Genomic DNA, 26,816 nt, shown 5'->3' on the forward strand with positions numbered 1-26,816 from the left:
GTGGCTAATACAGGTAACATAAACCAAAGTTTCCATTAGACATCATTAAATGGGGCTACAAAGGGACAAAACTGCTACATATCTTGTCTCTGAACGGGGGTTGGTCCTTTAAATGGAAGAGAGCACCCATACAGACTCTGGTCGAAAATCTCGGCGTGCACTCCGGCCATGCGATTCCTGTCGCAACCGTAAATCACGTTGCATCATCAACAGCACAACCACCGGCGTATGTGCCAGTTGTGAGGCCCGGCAAGCCGACTGCACGTTTAGCAAGGGCCCTCCTCGGAGGTCTAAAGTGCGCAATGAGGGCCAACGAATGCGAGTTGGAACCCCGCCAAGTTCACAGGTCACAGGACTACGGCCTATCGCACCGGGTTATCAATTGGATGCGGGTCAAGCAGTTTGGACTCCAAGTGGTTTGGCGAATAGTATAGATGTAGCTCCAACAGCATATCTCGATGCGAGGCAATCGAGTCAGCCCAGGGCCTTACCGACGCTTGGGAGCAGGATGCCAGATGCAGCCTCTGCCCCACTAGATGTCCAGTTTGATGAGACTGATGCATCCCTTGGACTTGCACCAAGCAATTTTTCTGAGTTGTATGGACTCACGAGTGATATGGAGCCGATCTTAATGGTTTGTCTGCACGTTGGTAAGACCTTAGCAGGGAGCAATTGCTGATTATCATTAGCGGCACCGTCCATATGATGCACCAAACCAAGAGTTCCGTTTGGAGACTCACTCGATCCGTAAAGTGTTGCAAAGCGACCAGGGAATGGAGTATCCATTGACCTTTCATGTTGTGCACGACAGCAAAGCAATCGGTTACCAACTACTCCAGAGCGAGCACGACAACATCGAAGCCTGTGTTGCACCTCACGGACCAAGACTTATGGATTTATTTTGGAGAATTATGCATCCGTCTTTCCCTATACTACATAGGCAAGGTTTCGTCCAGAAATATGCTCAGTCATATCAATCGGTTTCCGCCCCATTACTCGGAGCAATGTATCTGATTGCTCTCGGATGGTGGGACTATGACCGCGAGCTTTCCAATCGGTCTATGCCAGACGCAACGAGCTTGCGAAAGCTCACCTTGCAGGCTATTCAGAATTCATATCACCGCCCAAAGCTTGCCAGTATTGAGGCTATGATTTTGCTACTACAATGCAAGCCTGAAGACCCGCTAAACCCGGACCATACTTGGAACTGGGGTTGTACAGGCCAACTCATATGTATTGGCCAAGCACTTGGTCTGCACCTGGACGCCTCATCATGGTCTATTCCGGACTGGGAGAAACGTTTACGGAAAAGACTTTCATGGGCCATTTACATGCAAGATAAATGGACAGCCTTGGCGCATGGACGACCGAGCCTTATCACGGACGATGAATGGATGGTAGTTGACCTAGACATCTCGGATTTTGAATCCTATACCTCTGAAGATGGCGAGGTTCGAGTTGACAGTCTATCAGGTGCAGTTAGAGTCGTTCAAATGGTCCAGCTGACTCGGATCCTGAGCGATGTGATGCGAACATTTTACACTCTCAGGGCAAGCAAAAACCAGGATACTTCCTACCTATATTCCCAGGCTATGCCACTTCTTGGTTTGTTAGATGCGTGGCATAAAAATCTTCCTAAATCGCTGCAGATGAACTACGAGGCCATCTCTAGACTCTGTCCGAATGGTGAGATTTCAGATCCGCAATCCTTGTGGAAAGTGCTAATTTTAGCAGGCTACCTCAGCTTGGCCTTCTACACTGTTAGAACCACAATACTGCGTCGATTAATAAGATCTACAGCACTCGAACCACTATGTTTAGACGTCGACATATTAACACACACCCGGACATTAGCTCATGAGACAGCTCAAGAAGCGATAACATTTGTGTCCCGCCTAAGACCAGATCATCTAGAGGCATTTTGGTATTTTGGTAAGCTTCCTCAGTCTCTTCATCTACATGGTATCTAATATCCACCAGCATCGCCATTTGGATTTTCTCTCGTCGGATCTTTCACCACCTTACTCTTAGTCACCTCGCGGTCTGAGCCCGAGAAGACATTATGGAGAGAGAACCTAAACCGCTACTTATGGACTCTGCGGCTTATGAGTAAGGCTTGTGGGCCAATGAAGTATGCTGTCAACCGTCTCGAGGGGGCTATACTGAAGGGGATGGAACATGCTCTCTCAATTAACCTCGACGATTTGTTCATGGTTGCTGCGAGTCCCCTTGACTTAACATTTGCGAATACTTTCGACCCGTTCGAGAATCTAGCCAATCTCGACCTCAGCAACTTTGACTGGCTCAGTGCGCAGCCCTGAAGTTGCCCAGGAAGAAGGGCACATCGAAATTATAGTTACCAGGCGGTCGGTGGTCGGCGGTCGTGCTGATCTTCGGGATAGGCGAGGTATATGTCGACTTGCCAAACATGTCTCTGAGCGACGTGAACTGTTACGTCTCAGATCTGCTGCCGCCTGAGTGGGAGGAGTCGCCTCATGTGAGGCTGCTGTGGCTCTCGGACGGGTGAGGCGACGAGGGCGGGGCGGCATTTGACTCCTGGGACACGCCGTGCCATTTGCCGAAGGTCACCGTGGTTGGCGCAGATACAATTGACATTTTTTCTCGGCTTGTGAGGGAAACATGAACAGGGAGTCAGAAATCGGATCTTAGATTTATGGGGACGGGTGTTCACACATGGACATAGTGGGATAATGTAGCAACAATAATGTAGCAACAGCAAGCAAAGTAGCCTCAACTATTTAAATGATAGTATATTTCGTTTATCTCATACTGTACATCATCTATCTTAATAGTCTGCCCCCTCAATCACCTTGAAATCCGAATACTCTACCCTTCCATCCTCCACAAATAATCTAGTTTCTCCTCCCTTCGTCGACGATGACTGTTGGGGCAGTCTGTAGCTGAGGGAGCGACCTCCAACAAATACCTCCAAGACATCTCTAGACCTCAAGATAGTTACAGGTTTATCTATCTTAATATTATCATGCCTGACAATCGTTGGGCCATCAACCCCCCTTGGAAGGTATATCTTGTATTGGTCTGCCCAGAAATCATCAAACGGAGCTGGCGCCGTAGCAAGCGACACTGTATATCTACCATCGAAGGTTGGTTCGAAGCGCAAATAGCACCCGCTAAGATCACTGTCGCTACCAAATATGAGGCCAAATGAAGTTGCCGAGCTCGACACGATACCAAATGTTATCATATATGGCCGTTCGCATTTGATCTCGAATGACTTCGTGGCAGTACTACCAACAGCTTCAAACTCGGTGTTTGTGAGGTTTGTCGACGGCTGCGCATAGAACACGGTATCGAGAGCTTGACGGATAGGTTCAACGACCAGTGTTCCGTCTTCTTTTGCCATCACCTCCCTCGGCATAGCCATATCGCCGCCCCACATCCATTTTCCATCAGCGACACACTGATCTGCCACCCAGCCGAAAAACACTCTCTTGGAAGGATCGTTGGCTTTTGGGCAAGACTTTGCAGCATACCATCGTCTACCATCGAGTCTGCCACCCGAGCCATCTTTGGGGGCATGGAATGGACCGCGTGGGCTGTCGGCGACGCGATATACCACTCCTGCGTTTGGCGCCGAAAACCTCGAATACACAAGGTACCATTTCTTATTCGGTAGCTGGAATAGCTCAGGGCACTCGGGGCACATCATATCATTTGGCGCATATAGAGGCTTGGGTTCCAATGACCATGTTTGTAGGTCTTCGGACGTGAGTAACGCCAGGCAGCCGCGAGTCCAGTGTGGCCCCTCAGCCAGCCTTGTTGCCACAATCATCCAGTAGCATTTTTCATCCTCGTTGTACAGTACAAACGGGTCCCTAAAATCTATATCTTCGAATGCTGCCCGGGCGCCACCGTCTGACTTGAGATGGATGGGTTGTGTTGATTTGGTGAATTGAGAGCCGATACGGTCATTCGAGGTTGCGTGAATGATAACTTGCTTTCCTCCCTGGGCAAGATTATACCCCGTGTAGAAGATATGCATGTTTCCATCAGGACCAAGTATTGCTGATCCGGTCCATACTCCGTCTGCATCTGGTGACTGTGTGCTCTCTCCGGGAGAGAGGGCTGGTTGCTCAGCCCGTTCCCATTGAGTGAGGCATTTGGATCGGAGGTGGCTCCATGAGGAGCGTAATCTCTCCGGATGATGGATTGTCGAAGGAGGTGTGCTCAAGTGAAATAGGTGGTATTCATTGTCGACGAGGATAGGGATGGCATCTGCCGCCGCTGTGTTTTCGGAAGGTCTCCGAATGGAAGTAGTAAGTGATATTTTTGAAGGCATTGTGGAATGGTAGTGACGGTCGTTCCGTCCGAAAACAATTAACTATTTATGAGGACGTATGAAATAGAGACATTACAGATATAGTACATATAGAAAAAGATCCTTGTTAAACTTACTAGAAATATGAAGACTATAAGGTAACATAATTGCAATTGTCGAGCTTTGGATGAAGTGAGGTGCCGGTGATACTTGCGGTATCTCAACAGACGAATCGGCGTCATTGCAGTTGCCGTGGCCTTTATTTGTAGCCAATCGGCGCGCTTCAAAATGCCGCAGTCAATTCAACAGCAAATCGGCGCGCATGCAAATGCCGAAGAAAATCCCATGACCAATCGGTACCGCCCTTCGGCTTGCCACTTTGACGGGAACGATGCCTATTCTAAGCCGAACCATAGAAAATCCAGAACTTCCAAGTCAAGGTGCCATAAACATACGCTATCGCTGCTTTTTAGGATGACAATGTCTCCATCTTTTTTATATTTGCTCAATTAGACACGGCTTTAGCGGCACCCATGGGGTACCCCAGAATCCGGAGAAGGGGTAGTTGCAAGTTCGTGGGGTTATAAAGCTAGCGGACCTGGCACTTTCGTTCACTCCACATTGCATACATCCCAAGAGTTGGGATATCACTTCCTAAGAAATCTCTCATACCTATCTTTTATACCATTGTCCTCGAGAATAATGGCTAAACTTAAGCATCCATATGCATGGCTTTTTTGCTCATTCGCAGCCCTGGGGGCTTGTCTCTATGGTTATGACGGAGTCTATTTCACAGGGGTGTCCGCTATGGACATCTTCGTCGAACACTTCGGGACCCAAAAAGCAGATGGTTCATATGAGATTTCATCCTCGCAGCTTTCTCTAATGACATCGGTTATCAACATCGGAGAACTCCTTGGCTCCTTAACGGCTGCGCCATTGAACGACTATCTTGGCCGCAAAGGCGTTTTCCTAATTGCTTCCATAGCAATCATTATTGGTGTTATACTCCAGCTTGTCACCGACCATAATACGTCGTACATCATGGGAGGCCGCATCATTCTTGGCTATGGCGTTGGTAATTTCTCTGCCACTTCACCATTATACATAGGAGTAAGTTCCGACTCATGTGGGGAAAATCAATTCTAACCATTATTTAGGAAATTGCACCTGCAGCTATTCGTGGCCAGCTTCTTATGTGCTGGCAGCTTGTTATTTCCATTTCACAAATTATTGCCGCCGCGATCAATCGTGGTACCGAAGGAATCAACTCGACCGTGGCGTATCGTGTACCAATGGGTGTCCAAGTCGTTTTCCCTGTCATTGTTCTCGCCGGACTTTGGTGGGTTCCAGAGTCTCCACGCTGGCTACTCCGCAAAGGAAAGAAGGAGTCTGCCAGGAAAGCTCTTGTACTTGTTCATCGTGGCGAGCAGTATACTCCAGACGAAGACCTCAGTGTCCTGCAACAAGATATTGACGATGAGTCTCTGAAGGCTGCAGAATCATCTTGGATGGATCTCGTTAGAGATCCAATTGAGAGACGCAAGGTGGTGTACTCTGCTGGTGCGTTGATCGCGCAGCAGATTAATGGCATCCAATGGTTTTATTACTTCGGAACTGTGTTCTCAAAAGCAATTGGCCTTCAGGATCCATTTTTAATGACATTGATTGTTTTTGTAAGTCAACACCCTTTCCCAAGATATATGTTGTCACATTCTGATATTTTGGTAGATCATTCAGGTAGTTGTTGTCTTTGTAGCTGTGCTTTTCGCCAACAGCCTCCCAAGGCGCCCGCTTCTCCTCATTACTACAGGTCTTATGACAGTCTCTATCTTTGTTGTCGGTTGCCTCGGAATACCTGGAAATACGCCATCGCCGACGATTGGAAAAGTCATCTTCGCATTCATTATTATTGAAATTACAGCTTTCAACTTTGCATGGGGCCCGTAAGTAATCATTCTATATCATATGTTCAATCATACTGACAATATCATAGGCTTGGATGGACGATAGTAAGTGAGCAGTGTCTCGAACAAGGACTCTCCATAACATTTTATAGGCTTCTGAGATGGCAGTGGGCCGAAATCGTAATAAGATCTACGCCATTTCCGTTGGTTGCTTCTGGGTGAGTACTATGCCACTCTTAACCCTTATGGTTATATTAATTTTATACAGATCACCGTATGGGCAACAGTGTTTACTCTCCCTTACCTGGTACGTCGAATGTCACATTATGGGAAGATCGTGCTAACCCGCCGCAGTACTACAACGCAAATCTCGGCCCAAAGACGGGGTTTGTCTACACAGGCCTTTGCTTTGTCTCGCTATCATACGTATATTTCTGCGTCGGTGAAGTCACAGGCAGAACGATGGAAGAGATCAATGGATTCTTTGCTGATGTACGATGCCAACCACTGTATTCAGAGCGTAATATACTAATTATTTCTAGGGAATCCCAGCAAAGCAGTGGCAACATCAGCCATCGCTTGCAGAGCGTGCAGCTAATACTCATGTCAAGGGTGATGATGAAGAGAAAAGCGCTGGAAGTATGCAAGTTGAGAAGGGGCTGTAAATTCGAGGTGTTTGATTATTACGGTGTATATTATAAGAAACCTAGTAGAGGCGAGGATATATTGCATTTATAGATTCTGGGTTCAACGGATTAACACGCATATAACGTTCTGGTACACTTGATTTCTTAGATCATACGATTAAATGAGCCTAGGTAAGGTAGGTTCGATGTTTGATGTTGTAAAATACAGTATATATATTGCATCAAGGTGCGGGCTACCTGCTACCTACACCACGAACTGCAGCAGTGTCTTCAGCATATCATTCGTCGTCCTCTGATCATCCGTCTCCAGCTCGCCCATAGTATCCAGTTGTTCTAAACAACGTTAGCCTCGTTCGCATACCACAGAAACGCAGATTACATACCTTTAATCGTACCCCCCAACACACTCAACCCCTCGTCCCTCTCCGCCAACAACTCTTTGATCTTCCTCTCCGCCCCCTGATCCTCCGCCACTAACCACGCCAATATGACATCCACAGTCTGCAAGCAAAATAACCCCGCATCCAGCCGCCTCGACAACCACTCCCCCTCCATATCCTCTTTCTCCTCCTCATCCAACCCCCTCGCCTCCTCCTTAATCACCTCATCCACCGCCCCCACGCGTCCCGCAAACTCCCTCCTCATCCCCACCAGCCGCGCAATCTTCCCATAATCTCCCTCCACAAACTTCGCCAGCGTCCGAATGCGCGGCCCTTCGTCCGCCGGCAACGAACGCAGCATGCTCGCGAAGATACCAAGCAGATGCTCCGTCGTCGACCCATCTGCCCGCTTCATGAAGACGCTAAATATGATTTTTAGTCCTCCGCCCTCTACGAGGCGCGCACATGCTTCCGCGCCTTGGCCTGCAAGGGCGTGGTCTAGCATCCGCAAAGCGCGCGGCCGCGCCATCTTGCCCTCCTTCACCATGATGAGGGCCAGCTCGACGCCCTCGGCTTCGAGGAACGCGGATTTGCCTGCTATGTCATCAACCGCGCATGTCAGTGCATTGAAGACGTTCTCGACGAACTCCTCCTCCTCCGTGCCATGCGCGGGGTCGCGCTTACGGTACGGAGCGAGCAGCTGAAGGAGGGTATCGACGCCATTAAGAGTGAGGAGATGCGCACGCGTAGCGGCCGCGGATTGAAGGAGGATAGCAAGGAGTTCGGCAGAGTACTGTTTGTTCTGCGTTGTTGGGTTCTCCTTGGCCTGGATGCGAGCGAGGAGGTATTTGAGGACAGCGGGGTCTTGGCCTATTGCTTCCGCGTGGGTAGATTGTGAAGCGAGGTTCTCGAGGACACTAAGGACGTGGTAGACGCCTGCACGGTCGGATTCGTGGGATTCGTCGAAGCGGGAGAGGTTGGATGTGAGGAGGTCGAGGAGGCCGGATTCGAGCATGGCGTCGACCACGGCGCTCCATTGGGAGGCGTCAGCTTCGACATCTTCGTCAGTGAGCTCGCTGATGATTTCGATGGCGTCAATGGCGATGTCGGTATTCTCGTGCGCGAGTAGACTGACGAGGGAGCTGACGCAGCCGAGCCTGGCGAACTCAGGGTATAGCTCGGGGTGCTCTGCTAATAACGAGAGGGCCTTGACGTCTGCATCCAGGTCCGCCTCAGATCCCATAAACTTCTGTGGGTCGTTCTCAAACTTGGCCCTCAACTCTGCATTCTTTGATATCCTCTTCTCGAAATTGAGCGCCAGCTTCCTCACCCATGCTATGTCTATCTTCTCGGGTGCAATGGTCGCATCCTCTTGCCCCTCCATGTAGTCCAATATCTCTGATGTGTCTTTTGTGATTCCGCCACCAAAGAAGCGCCCATCTTCATCATCTGGTATATCTGGACCGTAGTCCTCGTCGTCATCAGGAGGCCTCGATGGCCCTGCTTCTACATCGTCGTCATTGTCCTCGTCTTGGGGCCTCCCGCTGGCGGTGCCATTGGTCGATAGTTTCGGGGACTTGTAGTGGACGTCTGCTATCAGTCAGCATCTAAACGCATTTATTTTCCCGAATAGCACGTACTTGGGTCTTGGATGGTTTCCAACTTCCTCTTATTGTGGCTTGGGATAGCTGGCTTCTGGGCGTGAAGTTAGCCTCACTACTCCAATAACATTGAACCGAGGACAAACCTTGAAAAGCTCGTCGATGCTTGTCATACTGCAGACAATGGGCCAGAGCCACAAGTAGGTTCAGGTCAATAAGGAAGTTTTTTTAATCCATAAACCTCTTGGGTGGACGTCTTCTCTTTAAGCAAGTGAACCAATTCAATGAGGCTACGAACATAATAGCCTTGCCTGGGAGGTATATTCGGATAAACGATTTGCCGACAGATCTCGAAGTCTCTCCCCCATCGCGTCGTCCCTCCCCTAGTCGCTACTCTACGCGGTACGCGGGTTGCACTTCACAAAACCTCACTCGTTCAAAATCACACTCTCAAACTTACCGGTGAATCATGGGCAGATGACATCAACAGTTGCATCAAAGTGAAGGTTGTATGGTCGACGGCGTTACTTTCAACCATGGATCATGATACCCTTGGAAGCAAATGCTTCCAAAAAGGGGACCACCTTGGTGCTCTGGAACACTTCGACAAGGTAGGTCTATTTTAATTTAGTCATTATTTCGCGGCTCATGCTACTCTGACTTATGTCTGGGGTTTCTCTATTTTTTGTCCAATATCTTCACCTCCAATGTACGCTTTATGCAGCGTCATCCTACTGCAACTGTTGGTTGCGACGGAGCCTTTAGTCACGTAATATCGATTGATAACTGACGATCTTTGTATTATATAGGCTATCAAGTCGTCTTCACCAAAGTTAGTGCCTGCTATACTGAACAAGAGAAGCCTTGTATACATCAAATTAGAAAAGTTCCAACACGCACTACGTGATGGCCGTGAAATCATCAAGCGTTTGCCAGATATGGCCATGGTAAACTTGAGGCTTACTCCCTATTTTCCCGAAGTATGCTAACTAGTAAGGGGTATTTGCGATGTGGTCAGGTTGTTCAACTTATGGGGCAGCGCGATAAAGCTTTAGAGATTCTCGAACGCGGGCTTCACAAGGTACCTGTAGGCAACGAAGATCGAAAGGTATGGACTCACTTGTTGTCTGTTGAAGTCTCTAAAGCTAACTGCTTAAGATCCTGTCTAAACACTACGAAGCCTTGAGGAAACAATCACAGGCAGCTAATCGTCTTGACCCCCTGCCACGACTTCCCCAAGAGATTGTTCTACAGATATGGGGTTTTTTGGATTTGAAGTCTCGCGGGTAAGTTCATATAACACAATGCCTTGGTTCTGTGTGGCTTCTAATATGATATAGATGTTGTTTATCTGTGTCCAAGGGTTGGAAGAAATCCATGGAATCTTACCCACCGCTATGGCAGGATTTGAAAATTTTCAACAATAAGATGTCAGAGACAGCACTTACGGCGTGGTTAAAACGCGCCGAGCACAGCGGCTATAACTTGCGTAGTGCGATAATAACTTCGCATGATTATAGGGACAAGTGCCGCAATTATATAAAGCGGATCCAGTGCCGCAACAAACTAGAGCGGCTTCAGTTGAATATCGTCTCCCAGGCTGCAAATATCCCGGCGATGCTTCCGGTCCCGTCGCACTATCTCAAAACGCTGGTTCTGTCGTCAGGAAGCTGGGTGGATATTTCTGATGTAAAGCGGATTATGGCCCATTACACCCACCTAGAACATGTTGAGTTTCATGCGGTATATGAACGTGATAGCCCATGCTCCTGGCCAGAAATGCCAAATCTCCAATTTATTGTTCTTCAATCTTCAGTAGCCCACAAGAGCATGCGTTATGGGACAGCCGGAAGACTGGGTTTGGCATATGTAAGTTTATTTGCTCCCACATAGCGGCGCAAAATCTCACATGAACAGAATGACTTGGTCATGGCATCACCGAATATGAAGTCAGCTTCAATTAAAGGCTGGGCATACGAGGCAACTCCCTACGTGACCGATATGTCCAGCTGGACAAAACTAACGCACCTAGATATTTTGGGGACGCGATTTGATTCAATGCCTGTGCTCCCAAGCTCATTAACCCATCTAGAAGCAGCGGATGTCGGCATCATTTCACACCGGTTTGACACCGATGAAAAGTTCGTCTTCCCGTTCTCGAAGCTAGAGTACCTCAGCGTTGAAGGCGGGGACCTTTTTGCCATAGTCAATGATATGGCTAACCCTGGATTGACCTCTGGCTCCCTCAAGACACTAAAAGTAGGCCACATCGGTCCCACACATACCGACACCCACAATGACTGGATCAAAATGTTACCTGCACCTTCTGCGGCGCTGGAAACCCTCTCGCTCTGCGAGCGTATCGGACTCCCGGAAAAAACTATCATCGCGGTTCTGCGCCAGTTTCCGAACCTGAAAGAAGTTGATTTATCCCGCACCGAGGCCACTGGATCTACTCTACGCGAGCTCTTTGAGCGCGAGAATAAGCCAAAGCTTGTCAACATGAAGAACTGCACGAACTGCTACCACGATGCAGTCGAGGCGGCACGGAGAGTTGGCATCGAAGTATGGCACGAGCTTGCGCCGAAGAACAATAAGACGGATAGCAAGTTCCGCGACCAATACTACAACTAACCAACGGCAATCTATGTCTGGGGGATGGAGGACTGGTGAAACAGGGAAGGTTCCTAATGGGGTGGCTCTGAATTAGTTTGATATTGTGCTTTCGGGGCGTTTTGCTTTGGGGATCACTACAATCACGGACGTGCGATGATGCCCGGTTTTTCTGATTGGGGATCAGGCGAGAATGGAACGGGGAAAGGGGAAAGGGGCGTTTTCTATGAGCGTATATCCATGAATTATTTAGCGGGTATTGGATTGGGTTTTCCGGGGCATTTGTTGTTCATGTGCCAGGAAGTGGCGTAGCAAGAGCAAAGGAAATAATAGCGGCTGTTCTTCAATCAATGAAGCCTTGTGAACTTGATGGTGTCGGTGAAAACCAACTATTCGGCTTCATTTTGTGTTGATCTGATGTGCATTCATTGGGGGCGGTTAACCTTTACATAACCTAATCAATTCCCAGATACATACTACAACACAAACAGTCACAATTATCAAGCAAAGACAATAAGTAGTATCTCTTAACAAAGCGAGTGTATATCAACATTCATCGTTCTATAAACAAACTCTCCCAAACCCCCTCGACTTCTCTGTGCACCCACCCCCAAATAAATATACAAAATAATGCTCCCTCCCATATCCTCTAAAAAAGTGTGTATACCACCCACCCGTCTCAAACGAGTGTAACCCAACCTCAAACCACCAAAAAAAAAGGCAGGCAGATCCAAGGCCGGAAAAATAAGTACGGTGGGGGGAGAGAGACATCCAAAATAACAAAATCCCGATCCTCCAAATATAAATAGCCTATGCTGTATAAACGATGAATACCCAAAAGGGGTCACTGGTGCGCAAAACGCATCCCAGAAAGAAGTGAAGTGAAGTGAAGAAGGGTGAGGCCCAAGGAGGCGTCCCTTATAGCGGTGGAAGTGTAAACAGAGAAGTCGAAGGTATAAATACATCTCTCACACCTAAAAGTGGAAGATGATGAGAGGAGATAAGACGAGGGGTGTCTTAGTTGCTGTGGCCAGCGTGGGCACGGCGGTGAGCACCGGTGGGGCGCGCGAAGCCGCCGGATGGCCTCTGGTGGGGGTGCTTGGGACCGTGGCTGTGGCTGTTGTGCTTGGTGCCGTTGGTGTAGATACCAGTGGAGCTAGGCAGCAAGATCGGGACAACGGTTGAGGCCGCTGGCTTCTCCTCTACTGGCGCGGCAGAGGCGACGGGCACGGATCCCTTGGGAGAATCGACCTTGACTGGCGCGGCAGAGGCGACGGGCACAGATCCCTTGGGGGAATCGACCTTGACAGAGTCATCGACAACCGCAGCGTTGGTGGCAGGCGCCTGGCCCATTTGAGTGACGGTCACGGTGACCTCAGCGACGGTGACGGTGACGACGCCGCCGCATTGGTTCTTCTCGACGGTGTCGACTACTGCGGTTGGCTTTGCCTCGGCCACGGGGTAAACGGTCATGGTCTGGACAACGTCTGGTGACTCCACATTGTTCTGGTTGGCAGCAGGAACCTCGTTGGAGACTGGTGCATTGTTAGAGACTGGTGCATTGCTGGAGACTGGTGCCTGGTTGGCGACTGGTGCCGCGGAGCTCTGGCCGGTCGAAGCGGAAGAAGCGGTGGGGGCCTTAGATGCGGAAGCTGAAGCAACCGGAGAGGCGATGGAACTGGCCTTGTCGGTGCTGCCGGAGTCGACGACGGCAGGATTCGCGGCGCAGTCCTTAGAAGCGACGGCATTCGCGCCCACTCCGGAAGGAGCGTTGCAGCCTGGGAGAGCAGCGAGAGTGCCTTGAATCTTCTCACTGATGGTGGGTTGGATCTTGCAAGTATCGACCTTCGCGTCATCGAAGAACTGGAAGACTGGGCAGTCCTCAACGACACCACTCAAGTTGGTGCACTCGGTGACAGCCCTTTGGAGAGTTGGTACATCCCAGCCGTTAACGAAGTCTCCGTGGTATCCGTAACCAGTCTCATCGCCGTTGGAGAAGACAAAGGGGTGCTTGCCGTTGACAAACTTGTCGGCGAACTTAGGGGTATCCCAGACAACCTCGTAGAAGAGGGAGATGAAGCGCTTGGGGTGAGAGTCGGGGCAAACGCCGTTATCGACGCGATCAGGGTAGGCCATGTGAGACTTGTGGTCGGGCGAATCGAGGTTCTTGCCATCCCAGCAAGATGGGAAGAAGACTTGGGCACGGAGACCGTTGGGGCAGTTGATGTTGGGGATCTCATTGGTCTCCTTGGTGTCGGTTCCAAGGCAGGCAAAGCTGATGGCACGTTGCTCCAGGGTGTTGGTGAAGGAACGGAGCATAGGATTTCCCGCAAGCATACGGAAACCCTCTGGGAAGGCGAGCAGGCCTTGGTCGTACTCTGGGTCCTTGGGATCGGCACGTTGGCTATAAATTGGTAATTAGTATATGTAGAATACGAACTGAGGGGTTGTTGACTTACAGATAGTAGATCAGAGCTCCGCCGACCTGATTGACACTGGTGAAAGAGCCGTCTGGTCCCTTGTAGTAAAGGTTGGGAACCCAGTAGTTGGAGAAATCCTTGGTAACTGTGCAAGACGAGCAAGTTGAGGCTTGGGTGTCGGCATAGGTCATGTCGTTGCTGAACCCATTACCTCCCATGATGGTGTGGGCGTGAGCGGAGATACCGCCTGGGTTGACAATCGGATCGGTACGCTCGTACAGGAGCGGTGCTCTGCAGGGGAGACGCCAGAAAGCATCAGCAGGAGCAATAGCGAGAAGAGCTGCCACAAGGGCACTGGTGGTGGTTGAGCGCATCTTGAAAGAGTGCGGTTTGTAGATGGTAGTAGTATTGGCCAGCTAAAGAGAGTTGTATGTTCAGATTTGTATAGATGTTCGCAAAGGACAGTGGTATCGAGAGATCAACCAGTCAACTGGGATCGAATCAGGAGCAAAGTTGAATGTTTGTTGTTTCTGGAATATGCAATCGTCGAGATTGTGGGGTATTCAGTCAATGAATGTGAATGTATAGAACTTTTTATCAGTAGCCACAGGCTATGAATGATCGTATGAGCAACAAGGAGTGTAAAACAAAAAGAGGGAACGATATCAATCTCTGGCCAAAGGAGGTTGAGATGTAAGATGATGAAGAAAAGAAGGAAGCAAATGTGTGGGTGGGAGAGATAGTATATATATCAGTCAGGTACAGTAGATTACCTGATAAGCAATAAGCCCAGGCGAAAGAGTGAATTTGAATGGGTTGGTGGGGTAAAGGAGAGGCCCAGCCAGCCAGACCAGGCCTCCCATGCACACACTGACCCGACCTGACTGCACACTACGAATACCCTGCATCTCACCCTCAGACGGTTCCACAACATCATGAACACTTTATCCTATTATCCATCCTATGGTAACTTATTTCCTGACTGGGCAGCCGCCAACAGAAACAAACTCTTCGGAACAGGGGAAGAGGGTGAAAAACAGGGGGGAAAACAGGGGTATCATGAGCATTCGGGATCCAGTGATTCACCTTTAATCAACACATGTCAATATCGGCCCCACTGACTGCTGTACAGATACTCGATTACCTGACTCGTCTTCGTCTGAAAGGCGGTAGCATCCACGGCGAGACGCTGTGTTTCGTTTTGTTTGATACTGCATGTGGGTTTTGTTAATAAAGACTTTCTACGGGCTAGGTTCCAGCCCTCGATTCCGACTCCGATTCCGTGGGTGACCTAACTGAGGCCTAAGTTACGGAGAAGATACCCATACGGCGGTAGTGTACCACAAAGTGTTAAATGTCAACCAGACTTCAAGTGCTTCTACGTTTTGGAAGCCCAGAACTGGAAATTTGGGTCAAGAAATGTGGACTTTGCTTTGTGTGCAATTGCCGTTGGATACAAGGTTGACCAAGTGGGATCGTCTCGGCCTTGGTTCCTGGCCCTAGCAGGCCTTCAAAGAACAAAAAAGGACGTGGGACCGGTTCAAAAAGGCCGAGATGTTTAGTCGAAACATCGATTATGGGTCCCGTTGGAAGGTTGAAAGCTTATTCCTCGCACATAGTATTCCGTGCTCGCTGATTTGTCTGTGTAGGATTGAGCCATGGTCGAGCGCTTTAATTTCCACTATCCTGGCCCCTGAGGCCCGCTGTTGAGCCCCGCGACTGGTCGTTGCTTTAGCATTGAAACAAGCCCACAGAAAGCACAGACGGTAACCCTTTCGTGGGGTTTCAGGATCTGCAAGGCCCCATCAACATCGCGCCTGCCAGGATGCTCGGTCTCGACGGCTGATCAGGAGTTCTGGATCAATTATCAGACGGTACCAGTGAGCGCCAGTGACCCCCAACGAACCCAATAAGTGGGCGTCTACAGAGAAAACAAAGCGGCTCCGTCTCAACTTGGTCCGGAAGTGCTGGAGTCTATGGACAAGGTCTTGCCCTAGCCGCACCTATCGGCAAACAACCACGACCAACTCGCCGCTGTACCGCCAGGTACCCGACCAGAGCAAAAGCCCTTCTCTCTCTCTGCTTACATGGCCAGTCAGCATTCGGTGATGAGACTCTTGGCCCTTAGCTGCAAAGTCACGAGTACTGAGAAATCCCGCTCCCCCAAAGAAAGTGCAGCATCTGTAGGCAGTCGCCCAGCAACCACTGGCAGGTATAGACGTAAATTGGCACCCAACATTGGGGGGCATAGCGAGATATGTGATCAATCGTCACTATGCACAGTACGAGGCATCACTTGATCCAACAGATTGCGTCTCTTCTTCGGAGCCATACCCTTGCCTCGATTCAGTCGCTTACCATCCTCGCGATGCGCCGTGGTTCCTTGCAGCGTCGCGGAGTGCGGGATAATCATCCCAGCCACTCAGATAGTGAAATGCAGGGGCTCAATATTGCGCGGAAGCGCGGACTGAGGCGTGTCGCTTTGTGACTTTACGCCCGGACTCACTGGCCAACAGCGCTCCACGGCACACAACCACCAAAAAGCCACTGGGAACTTGTTTGACATGTCGCAAAATTCACAGTTCTGATGTGTGAAGTCTCCGCGGTGACCATAGAACTCATTGGGTATGATGCAGACGGCGAGATTCGGGTTCCAATGTTTCACTCCCCGAGTGTGACTTAGGCCTCGACTGGGCGGAAGCACATGTATCCCCAAGCCCCCCACGAGAGAACTCTCGAGAACAATTATCAATGCTTCGAGCCGCGCGAGTATTGCAGCAAACTGCTTATCTCTGGTCGTCGATCATAGCCTGTTAACAGAACGGCGGCCATTGGAACTCAGACAATACAACAATTTGACAGGGGACGTGCTATGCGGACATCAAAGCTAAAGCACGCGGCGGTGTGAACAGAATAGCAAACAGCATTCATGCATTGCTTTCAAAGGGCTGTACAAGATCGACGTGTTCATGGCGACCTCACCGATGTACACTTACTACGTGAGCACCAAAGCCGTGAACCGCGTAACATCATAACCACCTAAACATATTTCAAGATAACCACGCAAAGACAAAATATGATGGCAGATGAGATGATTGTTTGTTCTACTCCAAGATCTGGAAAATGTAACAAAACTGTTGCCAAGTGTATATGGCAAGGCTGGGCTTCTCAAAACAGCAGGAAGGAGCCATCATCGTTCCATGAACACGTGATCACGATGGTATTTGTCCCAACGCCGATGACATTTCCATACATGTTAACGTTAGAGGACTCACATATCTCTTTGATAGCTTCATGATATCTATGAAAATGGCGATCTCATACAATTAGTCTGTCAGGTATTCAGTCTACTTTTCTCAAGTCCAACACAACAATAGCAAGGCTGTGTCCGAGTTGGACCATCTCAGCTGTCTTGTCATCCTCACTTCCCATCAGCCCTTAGCAAATATATAACCTGTCAATCAGCCCAAGTCAAATTCCATTCATGTCTCGTCCTTAAACTGCAAAAGATCCGGCTCTTAGATCTTAGGTCTTGCTTTCCCTGCGTTTTCATTGCTTGACCCGATTTAGATATGCACAGGGGCGTGAGAACAATAGTAAGGATTAAGCGACCCGCCAGCATCGCCGGGATAGCTTCTTACTATTGTTCTGGAGATAGCGCCGGCAATGCGATCGATCCCTCGAGATCCATCTATTTTACATCATATATCAGTGCGGCCATGATATATATCCGGAGAAACATGACTGGGACAGTGCTCCTGATATATGAAAATATATTGCCATGTTCCCGATCCTATTACTCCTCTTCATACCGTGTTGCGAGCCCCTGAGATGATTGTTTAAGGCTTCATATTATTCATCCCGGCCTCTTTGACTGCTGGACTGAATATCGAGGGAGACAGTGTCTTCGACACTGAAGGGATTGGATTTTGAAAGAGTATTTCTATCTCTCAGCCGCCGTCGAATTTAACGTCTCTCTAATTTGATATCAATCTCCATCACGAAGTACCAAGGACCTCCATTCACACACACTCTCTTCACACCAGCGCCGTCGTACACGAAATTCGGTGCCCTCACCCTCATAATCCAGAATGCCGTCCGCCAATGTACAGCTCCCCCCAGGCTTCGATGCCACTAAGCAGAACATCACAATATATACACCAGATGGCACCCCAGTGGTTACCACTATCCCGATGATCAACGAGTTCAATACCCAAAACAGCGAAATATGCGTTGTATACGGGTGCCAGCTCGGCGCCTCGCTGATCATGTTCCTGGTTGTCATGCTCACAACGAGAGTGTCGAAGCGCAAATCTCCAATCTTCGTGCTGAACGCCCTTTCTCTAATAATCTCGTTCCTCCGCTCCCTACTTCAAATCTTATACTACATCGGCCCCTGGACAGAGATGTATCGCTATCTGGCCTACGACTATTCTACTGTTCCAGCATCCGCATACGCAAATAGCGTGGCCGCTGCCCTGCTCACCTTCTTCCTATTAATGACCATCGAGGCCTCACTCGTTCTCCAGACAAATGTGGTATGCAAGACCATGAGCAGTCGCATCCGTTGGCCCGTCACCGCACTCTCAATAGTTGTATCTCTTCTTGCAGTCAGCTTCCGCTTCGCACTTACCATCCGCAATGTGGAAGGGATTCTCGGTGCAATAGTGAAGTCCGACACGCTGATGCTCGGCCGGGCAAGCCTAATCACTGAGACGGGCTCACTCTGGTTCTTTTGTACCATCTTCGTCATCAAGTTAGGTTGGACTTTATATCAAAGGAAGAAGATGGGGCTCAAACAGTGGGGTCCGATGCAGATCATCACAATCATGGCTGGATGCACGATGATAGTTCCTTGTAAGTCTCATCCCCCTTACCAAAAAGAACCCAACTAACCTCCACCAAGCCCTCTTCGCAATCCTCGACTACTTCCCCGAACAAACCTTCTACGAAGCAGGCACCGTAGCAATCTGCCTCGTCGCCGTCCTCCTCCCCCTTTCCTCCGTCTGGGCCTCCGCCGCCATCGACGGCGACGAGCCCGTGCACCCCCCGGGCAGCACCCCCAAATTCAGCAGCTTCAACATGGGCTCTGACTGCAAGTCCTCGTCAGCTCGGCTAGCCCAATCGATCCGCAAGGCCAGCGTGCCGGTGGAGCACCTTAGTCGCACGAGCGAGGAGGATCTAGGCGCCGACGGGACACTTAATAGAGCTGGATCGTACGGGACAGACCGCATGAGTGGGTCGGTTAGCCCCAGGGGTGTGAGGATCGAAAGGACATATGAGGTTCATACTGCTGGGAGGGGAGGTCCGACTGAGCGAGACGACATATTCTGATAATGCCTTATGAAATGGGAAGGAGGAGCACAGAGAGAGGGGCTACCTGGAGTTTACTTGAGCGTCGGTGTTCTCGTGCGCTATGTTTATGTTTTCTTTTTGGTTGATGGAGTCAAAGCATCAATAGTTGAAGATACCATGTTTCTCTTTTTTCTTACGGTTTTGTTAGTGCTTGCGCCTCAGCGAGCGCGTCTCTATACAATGATATCATAAAATTACAGCTTAAATATAAATATAAATATAATTTATCTAAATCTTTAACAACTGCGATTTTCTTTCGCCACTCCTTTATAATATATCATGATCATATATCCACCCTGTCTTCGACGATGTAGCAAATGACGCTCATTAGCAATATATGTTGCTATATTAAAGTTGATTGTTGCTGGGATGTGTCGTCGTCCCACTTAGACCCAGCAGCCGAGGCTATGATATCACATTGTCGATGTCAGTTTCTTACAACACCAAACATCCATAACTCGAGTAAAATACGAATACGAATAAAATCCCATTACACTCCTCCAAATATAGCTTAGCCCTACCCCTCCATACCGCTGCCAGTTGCCTTGGGACCCCACTTGTAAGCGCTCGATAGCATCATTGCCACCTTAAGTGGGCGGATATAGGCACAGTTGACACACTGTCGCTGGACAGATGCAGCGGAGAATCTTCCGCGCCATCTAAGGCCCGGTAGTTTTGCTGGGCATTCATGTGACAGCAGAATAATGGCGATGTTTACTGCTATGACAATTGTGCCGGGTATTGTGGGAGGAGGGGTTGATGCTGTGCGACGGAGCTTGTATAAGAACGGCGTGTTTGATCGTGTTGCTGGCGACACCGATACTGGATGGCGCGAAAGAATTCAGCAGATAATATATATCTGTTTCCTTCGAAGTATAGTTTTCAGCAATATCTAAGCACCAACTTACAACCACGAACTCTTGCATTGGAGAGCTTCCGAACACCACGAAACCAACCACGATGCCGACGCTCAACTTCGTCATAACCATCCGCGGGGTCCCGTTCACCATAACATTTGGGGATGTGCTCACCTTCTGCAAAGTCCATGTCGCCTTCACTGCGGCGCGAGCATTTGTCCGCCAGCTTTCCGAAAGGCGATATAACGAGAGCCTTTGGGTCATCATGGAAATCATGCTTCTCGTCGACCAGGGAGCCTTGTGGCCGTTGATTATGTGGATGAGTCTGGGCTACCTTTATGATTTCGTCTTAGCATGATACCAATTCTGTACTGATGGATTGTTTTGTCATACACTGGCCGGTTGATCAGCGAGGGACATGTCTTGAGTTACACTCACATGCAACGCAGTGTCACCCCTACGGAAGTTCTCATATTCCGCGTCGTGAATACCGCGGGCGGGACAACTGCTAGGAGAGAACATATCGATCGCCCCTGCTCCTTTTGGGCAGGCAGGAGCGACGGGATCGCTCCTTCCTCTGCTGGTTATAACCTCAACGACTTGCACGTGGCAGTGATGTTACGTGTGTGTGGCATCGTGCCTTCCGTGTTTGGAAACTCAGCATACTAATCTAATCACCAATGCCGCAGAATGTCAACACAACCTCAAGCTTCCCCATTTACCAAGCCTGGCTCTCCGCTACTATTTGGACTACTGCGACAGACTTGCTCTCCAAAGCCTTTGATACGATTTCGACGATTCAAGTGATGTTCGAGGTTCTGGTTCCTTATATCCTGATATACATTCTTCTCATACCCCACGACGCTTTATATCGCGGACTGGTTCCACCTATTTTCATCCTCTTGCTTGGAATCTCTACAGCGGGCATTGCTGTTATCGGCTCTGAATATTTCAGGGTTCAAGCTTTTGAGTCCCTCTGCATCACTCTCTGGGTCATAAGACTGGCAATGCATGAACTTATATGACAAGAGGATCAGGATCCGATTCTCACCGCGAATCTATGACTGTGTTGCTGGAATCGATACATCCCTGCACTATATGGGCTTGGATACCAGCAAAAGGGGTGTCTCCGATGAATAGCTGTGGGCTGGACCCCTTTGTTGAAAGTCACGATAACACGGGTTCGAAATGCCAGGCTTCTCCCATTGTACGAGGCAAGAAGGAGGATCGAAAGTGGCAAGGAAGGGTTGGTGTCTCTCAAACCTTACTGTTTGAAGTGAATGGAGATACCAATGCTCGTATAGAAACAGGCCTCAAGGTGAAGGCAGGGCGTCCTGGTGACCGGAAAGAAAGCCTAGTGCAAATGCGCATTCGCCTTCTGGAACAGTCTCAAAAAACCCGACAAAACCACAAGCATACTATTCCAAAGGGGAGGGAATTCATCAGATCGGGAGACTATAATAGCGCTTCGAGCACTGTCACGGGGAGCAAGGCTGACATGCAGAGACGCGGTGGTAAAGAGACGGAGGGAGAAGAAATGGGTGAACCACACCCTCATCTTTCCTCCTGGGGTTCAAAAAGTCTGGGCCTTGCAAAACCTGCCAGTGATAGCAGTGTAATATCTGTCACAAGCCCAAAAGTTAGCTTGGAGATGCATGTAGCACCTCGTTCGGCTAAGCTGAAACTTGAGACAGCTGCTGGATCTGAATCAGAAGCCCAACAGGAGTCGACCAAATCTCTGGCATTCAAAATACCATTCTACCATAGAAAGGAGGCTTCCCGCAAGAGTATTGCGCCGATAATCCGAGAGCGTGTCGAAATGTTCGAATCAACCAGAGAGGGCGCAGATGCTAATTTGACCGTTTCGGATGGGCCATCAGCGTTGTTTAGGGGCCAGATTAACGACAAGGGCAAGGCTAAACACGCATCTAACGGAGAAATATTTGGGGTTAAAGAGGTGGTGAGAGAGAAGCAAGTCAAGGTTGGACGGAAAAGCCCAGCCACGAACCAACTAAATAAAACCATGAGTGCATTTAGTAAGTGTTTGGCAGAAAGAAAAAGATCTCGCACAGGCTGCATGGTGGATGGAAAATATGTGTCTGCCTTTGCCTATAGGGGAATGACAAAAGAAACGTCAGCCTCTAATTCCTGGACCACCGCTACGGAATCGAGAGAGTCGGAGCCATCAAGTCCAAATGATAAGTCAATAATGCAGACATCATCGAGGCCAGAAACTCAAGCAAACGGCATAGCCTCTCGTCAACAACCCCCTTCAAAGCAGCAATCAAATCCATCACGGCTGCCGATACCGTCATCATCATATTCCGGGTCAAGGCCGAGTACGCTTTTCGACTGGAGTTATGGCAGCTATGAAGCGTCTCCTCTGCCTCTCGCGATTGGATCAATCTCATCATCTTCGGAGGATAGCATGACACAGCGTCGTGCTCCGACAGAACCCCTACCAGAGGCTAAGAACCTCCGAATCTCGGAGATTATTGCCATGGCGAATGGGCCCGAACAGTTTGCCGCTCATCGGAGGATTTTGCAAGAACATCCAGCGAGGCACAACGTGGGGAGGGCAGGGATAGGAGCATGGGTGGATACTGAGAGTAGTAACGACGAGGATGGGACGCTGATTATAAAAAGTGTGGCAAAGTTAAGAGAGCCGAAGCCACTGAGGATAACGGAGGTGAGTAGCTTGGCGAAGATTTGCCGTCTCGGGAGGAGTAGGGGGGATTTGGAGTGAGCGGGGAATTGAAAGGAGCTAGTTGTAGCTCTGGAAAACTGGGAGGAATAAGAAGCTATGCGCTGTCGGGATATGGTGGTGTGGATGAATACATCGTTGTCTCTCGAAGCTGTGGGATGACTCTTAGGTGTGAACTATCCGATATCACGCATCACGACGACAGCTCAACTGTATAGGCAGAAATATATAATAACGAAGGCTTAAACCATAACAACAATGACATTCCTACGTAACTATCCGCTCTCTAAGCCCTACCTGCTTCCCGTCCCCATCCACTCCCATCATCCAATCCCAATCCCCTCGCACACTTCCGCACCAACACCTTCTTCAACCACCACTCCCTCGCCAGCCCCCTCGTAACCTTAACAAACGTCTGCGGCGCCACGCGCCCCTTTTCTACCGCCCGTCCAAGCACGAAAATTGTATCACCTAGCGCCCGCTCCTCCGCCACAGCATCATACAACTGGTTCGCCACCGCCGTCGGCGCCACGAGCAAATCATCAATACTCGGCGGCGTCATCTGCGGCGCGCGCTTGATCAGCGCGTCGGCGGACGCTAAGGAGCTATTCAGCGACGCTGTATTAGACGACAACGCCCCTTCGAGGGCCTCAAGTTGCGCCGTCTCAGACTGCAGGGCGTGTAAAGCGGTGAGCATAGCAGTGTGTTGCGCGGATAGGGAGTGCTGCGTGTCGATGTTTCGGGAGGCGGTTTTTTGGCGCGCGGTGTGGAGCGCGACGGCGAGGGTGTGGAGGAGGGCGTCTTTTTGGGGGTTGGGTGGGATGGGGGGCGCTGGGGCAGGGGCGGCGGGTTCGGGGAGGGGGGTGGTGTCGTCGAGGAGGTCGGGGATGGGGGCCTTGGGTTTGGGCTGCGGTTGGGGGGTGGGAGGTTGTTGTGGGTATTGTGGTGGTGGCTGGGGTTGGTTTGGAGGTTGTTGATAGTGAGATTGTGTTGGGGGTGTTCCGTATGGTGCGCCATGGAGGGGAGGTGCTTGTCGGGGGTCGGGGGGTGGGCTCTGGTAGTGCTGTCCTGTATGAGATTGAGGTTGCGGAGGCAGTGGAGGAGCAGACTCATAACGGAGGTTACTTTGGCGTTGAGGTGCATTGGAGGCGTACGGCTCATGGTGAAGGGTGGGTGGCTGAGCTGCCCGTGCATTGGAAGATGGAGGGAGAGGGGGCAATGGCGGCCCTGAGTTGCCTGTTTGTGGTGGTTGAGGCTGGGTTTGAGGTCGCTGTGCGATAGGTTCATGCTGTTTTGGGGGAGGTGGTGGAGGCTGGGGAGCACCACCAGCGTTTTGGTGAGGGGTTGGAGATTTTGTCATGTCCGGTGGAAGAGGTGGAACTGGTGGGGGTATCGATTGCGGTCGTGGAGAAGCAACAGGAGTACTCTGTGATTGCCGGGAGACCACAGGAGGTTCTTTCGCAAACACATCTCGTAATATAGCGAGGAAGTCGAGTATGTTAGATTTCTAAGCCATATGGTCAGTTTATACACAAGTATGAGAGCTGTTGCCTGAGAATGCCACTCACGTCATGAAATTCTGCCCATCCAGCCAGATATGGATGGTAAACGCGCCCTTGAGGATCAACGTGTTGGCCAGCTCTCACCATCATCCCTTCTGCGGGCGAAACATACACCACAGGCTCAGCCCGTGGGTATTGGTGGGGTATCCATACTGTAACTGGGAATCGATAGGTGGTCCCTCGAAATGCGACGGGTAAAGTGCCTGATAGTTGAAGCAGGAGCTCGGATACGCCGTTTTCATAAGCTGAAGTCCGTTAGCATTTGAATCCAATAGGTTATGAATAGACTGCCTCACTATAAACTTCTGTCTTTGGACTTAAACTGGAGTAATGTGAAAGGGCCTGGGCCACGTCATGGTATGTCCGGTTGACATCTTGGTATTCCTGTTTTCGTCAGTGCTGAATATGAAGTAAGTAAAATAAGTCCATACACTTGTAAGCACGCTGTATAGCCAGTTTAAGACGCGTTGCTGTACCGCAGCCATGATTCGTGAAGCGGTCCCAAGGCACAACAATCACTGGTCGATGGTTCAAGCTTTAGGTCTGATAGTGGTGGCAGGAGTACTGATAACGGATTATTTATCGGGCCGGTATATTTTCTGGGGAAGACACAGCCGCAACTTTATCTACAACTAGCCTAGCTCCTAAACAATTACACATACAATGATCGGACATATGAGACTCCTAACGCTCTATTTTCTTCAATGTCTAATTCCTGTGAATGGAGAACATCTGAGCTAGACTCAGGGATATATATACCCGCATGGCTTCTTATCTCCGGCTCGGATCGGCGGTATAGCCTTAGACCCGTTCCGTGACGCGGGGAATGCCTCGGCATTGCTAAATCCCTGTTGAAATGTCCCACATGGTTAAGTAGCTCTGAACGCTGGACTCTTCTTATTATATTTGAAGTGCCAGAACCGCTCATATCTTTTACGAATCCATATAGCCCTTGTCTAAGTCGCATATACAAGTCTTTTGGCTGTATTGGATCCAGAATTGCCTTGCTATCGTCACAGTACCAAACACAGCACCACCGAAGTCTACAGCATCACCGACAACGATCAGAGGCGTTTTGAAGAATCTAATTGCAAGACAGAACTGAGAATAGTGAGCTAGTACTACAAATTATACCATGGCGCCCCCGTCAGACCCATCGAGCGCCTCGAGGAGAGCCCAGTCCATCGCTGGCCATCTTCAAGTACCACAGGCGACAAAATCAACAGATTACAAGTTTGAGGGATGGCTGGGGTTAGACAAGACTGCAGCGGCAGGAAATATGGTGTGGGGCGAGTTCCAACCAAAGACGTGGACGGAGGATGATGTTGATATTAAAGTCTCCCATTGTGGTATCTGTGGTTCTGATATTCACACACTGAGAAGCGGCTGGGTAAGCAAGCACTACCTAGAATACAGTGAAGACTACTAACGGTTGTTGCAGGGACCCTCAATTTATCCATGCTGCGTCGGCCACGAAATCGTCGGAGAGGCCGTCGCCGTGGGCAAAAATGTCAAGCACATTAAAGTTGGAGATCGCGTGGGAGTTGGTGCACAATCCGGCTCGTGTCTGAAGTCTAGCTGCTTTGAGTGCTCAAACGGACTCGAAAACTATTGCACAAGAATGGTGGGTACATACAGTAGCAAGTACACCGATGGCTCCAAGTCTTTCGGCGGATATTCGAAGTATGTGCGTGCGCCCGCCCACTTCGCCGTCCAGATTCCAAAAGAGCTGGACTCGGCCGAAGCGGCTCCTATGCTCTGCGCAGGTGTCACTATGTGGTCTCCTCTTAAAAAAGCCGGCGCTGGCCCTGGAAAGACAGTTGGGATTGTTGGAATAGGAGGATTGGGCCATTTTGGCTTGCTGTGGGCAAAGGCACTTGGCTGTGATAAGGTTATTGCCATTTCGCGCGGAAGCTCGAAAAAAGAGGACGCCCTGAAGATGGGAGCCGATGAGTTTATCGCAACGCAAGAGGACCCAGACTGGGCAAAGAAGAACAGGCGCAAGCTGGACATCATTATTTCCACAGTTTCCGACGCTAAGATGCCTCTATCAAAATATCTCCAACTACTACGCACCAACGGACGATACATCCAAGTCGGTGCGCCGGAAGAGGCTATTCCTAGCTTCAGGATTGGAGCATTAATTGCAAAGGCAGTTAAGATAGAAGGAAGCTCTATTGGTTCACCGGGAGAGCTCAACGAGATGCTAGAGTTTGCTGCCAAGAAGAACATCCATCCATTTATCGAGAAGAGGGATATGAAGGATGCAAATCAAGCGATTGTTGATATGGAGGATGGAAAGGCAAGGTATAGATATGTGCTCTGCAATTAGTATTTGTGTGTATATCTATAGAATAAATAGAAAACGAGCTTATTCTTGTAACCATATACAAAATGGCCTGTGATTTTAATTGTGTGTCACCTCGCCTTTGAGTAGAACAGGCTGGAAACAACTACAGGCCAAATCATT

At 49.7% G+C, this 26,816-nt stretch overlaps 10 protein-coding genes across 10 annotated transcripts; 6 read left to right on the forward strand and 4 right to left on the reverse strand.

Moving 5' to 3' along the window:
* Positions 1-17: 17 nt before the first annotated feature.
* Positions 18-2,751, forward strand: VE01_01167 (uncharacterized protein). The gene is made up of 4 exons (XM_059463335.1): positions 18-634; positions 690-1,686; positions 1,735-1,932; positions 1,981-2,751. The coding sequence occupies exons 1-4, from the start codon at positions 113-115 to the stop codon at positions 2,319-2,321; spliced, it is 2,058 nt and encodes a 685-aa protein (XP_059320046.1). The 5' UTR covers positions 18-112; the 3' UTR covers positions 2,322-2,751.
* Positions 2,752-2,782: 31 nt separating this feature from the next.
* Positions 2,783-4,479, reverse strand: VE01_01168 (uncharacterized protein). The gene has a single exon (XM_018270694.2). It carries the CDS (start codon positions 4,319-4,321, stop codon positions 2,807-2,809), a length of 1,515 nt encoding a protein of 504 aa, XP_018134324.1. The 5' UTR covers positions 4,322-4,479; the 3' UTR covers positions 2,783-2,806.
* Positions 4,480-4,723: 244 nt separating this feature from the next.
* On the forward strand, positions 4,724-6,953 carry VE01_01169 (uncharacterized protein). Its single transcript, XM_018270695.2, has 8 exons — positions 4,724-5,413; positions 5,461-5,976; positions 6,032-6,246; positions 6,297-6,312; positions 6,360-6,425; positions 6,476-6,514; positions 6,562-6,699; positions 6,750-6,953. The coding sequence occupies exons 1-8, from the start codon at positions 5,003-5,005 to the stop codon at positions 6,870-6,872; spliced, it is 1,524 nt and encodes a 507-aa protein (XP_018134323.2). The 5' UTR covers positions 4,724-5,002; the 3' UTR covers positions 6,873-6,953.
* Positions 6,948-9,107, reverse strand: VE01_01170 (uncharacterized protein). Its single transcript, XM_018270696.2, has 4 exons — positions 8,982-9,107; positions 8,875-8,929; positions 7,238-8,824; positions 6,948-7,187 (listed from the first exon to the last, which is right to left on the reverse strand). The coding sequence occupies exons 1-4, from the start codon at positions 9,006-9,008 to the stop codon at positions 7,099-7,101; spliced, it is 1,758 nt and encodes a 585-aa protein (XP_018134487.1). The 5' UTR covers positions 9,009-9,107; the 3' UTR covers positions 6,948-7,098.
* Positions 9,108-9,232: 125 nt separating this feature from the next.
* VE01_01171 (uncharacterized protein) lies at positions 9,233-11,966 on the forward strand. The gene is made up of 6 exons (XM_018270697.2): positions 9,233-9,446; positions 9,645-9,782; positions 9,833-9,943; positions 9,994-10,121; positions 10,176-10,704; positions 10,753-11,966. Exons 1-6 carry the CDS (start codon positions 9,372-9,374, stop codon positions 11,467-11,469), a joined length of 1,698 nt encoding a protein of 565 aa, XP_018134488.1. The 5' UTR covers positions 9,233-9,371; the 3' UTR covers positions 11,470-11,966.
* Positions 11,967-11,968: 2 nt separating this feature from the next.
* Positions 11,969-14,638, reverse strand: VE01_01172 (uncharacterized protein). The gene is made up of 2 exons (XM_018270698.2): positions 13,908-14,638; positions 11,969-13,852 (listed from the first exon to the last, which is right to left on the reverse strand). The coding sequence occupies exons 1-2, from the start codon at positions 14,240-14,242 to the stop codon at positions 12,466-12,468; spliced, it is 1,722 nt and encodes a 573-aa protein (XP_018134485.1). The 5' UTR covers positions 14,243-14,638; the 3' UTR covers positions 11,969-12,465.
* Positions 14,639-17,481: 2,843 nt separating this feature from the next.
* Positions 17,482-19,449, forward strand: VE01_01173 (uncharacterized protein). The gene is made up of 2 exons (XM_018270699.2): positions 17,482-18,725; positions 18,775-19,449. The coding sequence occupies exons 1-2, from the start codon at positions 17,960-17,962 to the stop codon at positions 19,200-19,202; spliced, it is 1,194 nt and encodes a 397-aa protein (XP_018134486.1). The 5' UTR covers positions 17,482-17,959; the 3' UTR covers positions 19,203-19,449.
* A 391-nt stretch (positions 19,450-19,840) lies between these two features.
* VE01_01174 (uncharacterized protein) lies at positions 19,841-23,037 on the forward strand. Its single transcript, XM_059463336.1, has one exon. It carries the CDS (start codon positions 21,102-21,104, stop codon positions 22,824-22,826), a length of 1,725 nt encoding a protein of 574 aa, XP_059320058.1. The 5' UTR covers positions 19,841-21,101; the 3' UTR covers positions 22,827-23,037.
* On the reverse strand, positions 23,021-24,865 carry VE01_01175 (uncharacterized protein). Its single transcript, XM_018270701.2, has 4 exons — positions 24,778-24,865; positions 24,643-24,730; positions 24,353-24,591; positions 23,021-24,291 (listed from the first exon to the last, which is right to left on the reverse strand). Exons 1-4 carry the CDS (start codon positions 24,829-24,831, stop codon positions 23,071-23,073), a joined length of 1,602 nt encoding a protein of 533 aa, XP_018134492.1. The 5' UTR covers positions 24,832-24,865; the 3' UTR covers positions 23,021-23,070.
* Positions 24,866-25,014: 149 nt separating this feature from the next.
* Positions 25,015-26,717, forward strand: VE01_01176 (uncharacterized protein). The gene is made up of 2 exons (XM_018270702.2): positions 25,015-25,736; positions 25,788-26,717. The coding sequence occupies exons 1-2, from the start codon at positions 25,482-25,484 to the stop codon at positions 26,676-26,678; spliced, it is 1,146 nt and encodes a 381-aa protein (XP_018134489.1). The 5' UTR covers positions 25,015-25,481; the 3' UTR covers positions 26,679-26,717.
* The last annotated feature ends 99 nt before the right edge of the window (positions 26,718-26,816 follow it).

The sequence above is a fragment of the Pseudogymnoascus verrucosus genome (genome assembly GCF_001662655.1).
Source record: "Pseudogymnoascus verrucosus strain UAMH 10579 unplaced genomic scaffold scaffold_3, whole genome shotgun sequence".
NCBI classification, from domain to species: domain Eukaryota; kingdom Fungi; phylum Ascomycota; class Leotiomycetes; order Thelebolales; family Thelebolaceae; genus Pseudogymnoascus; species Pseudogymnoascus verrucosus.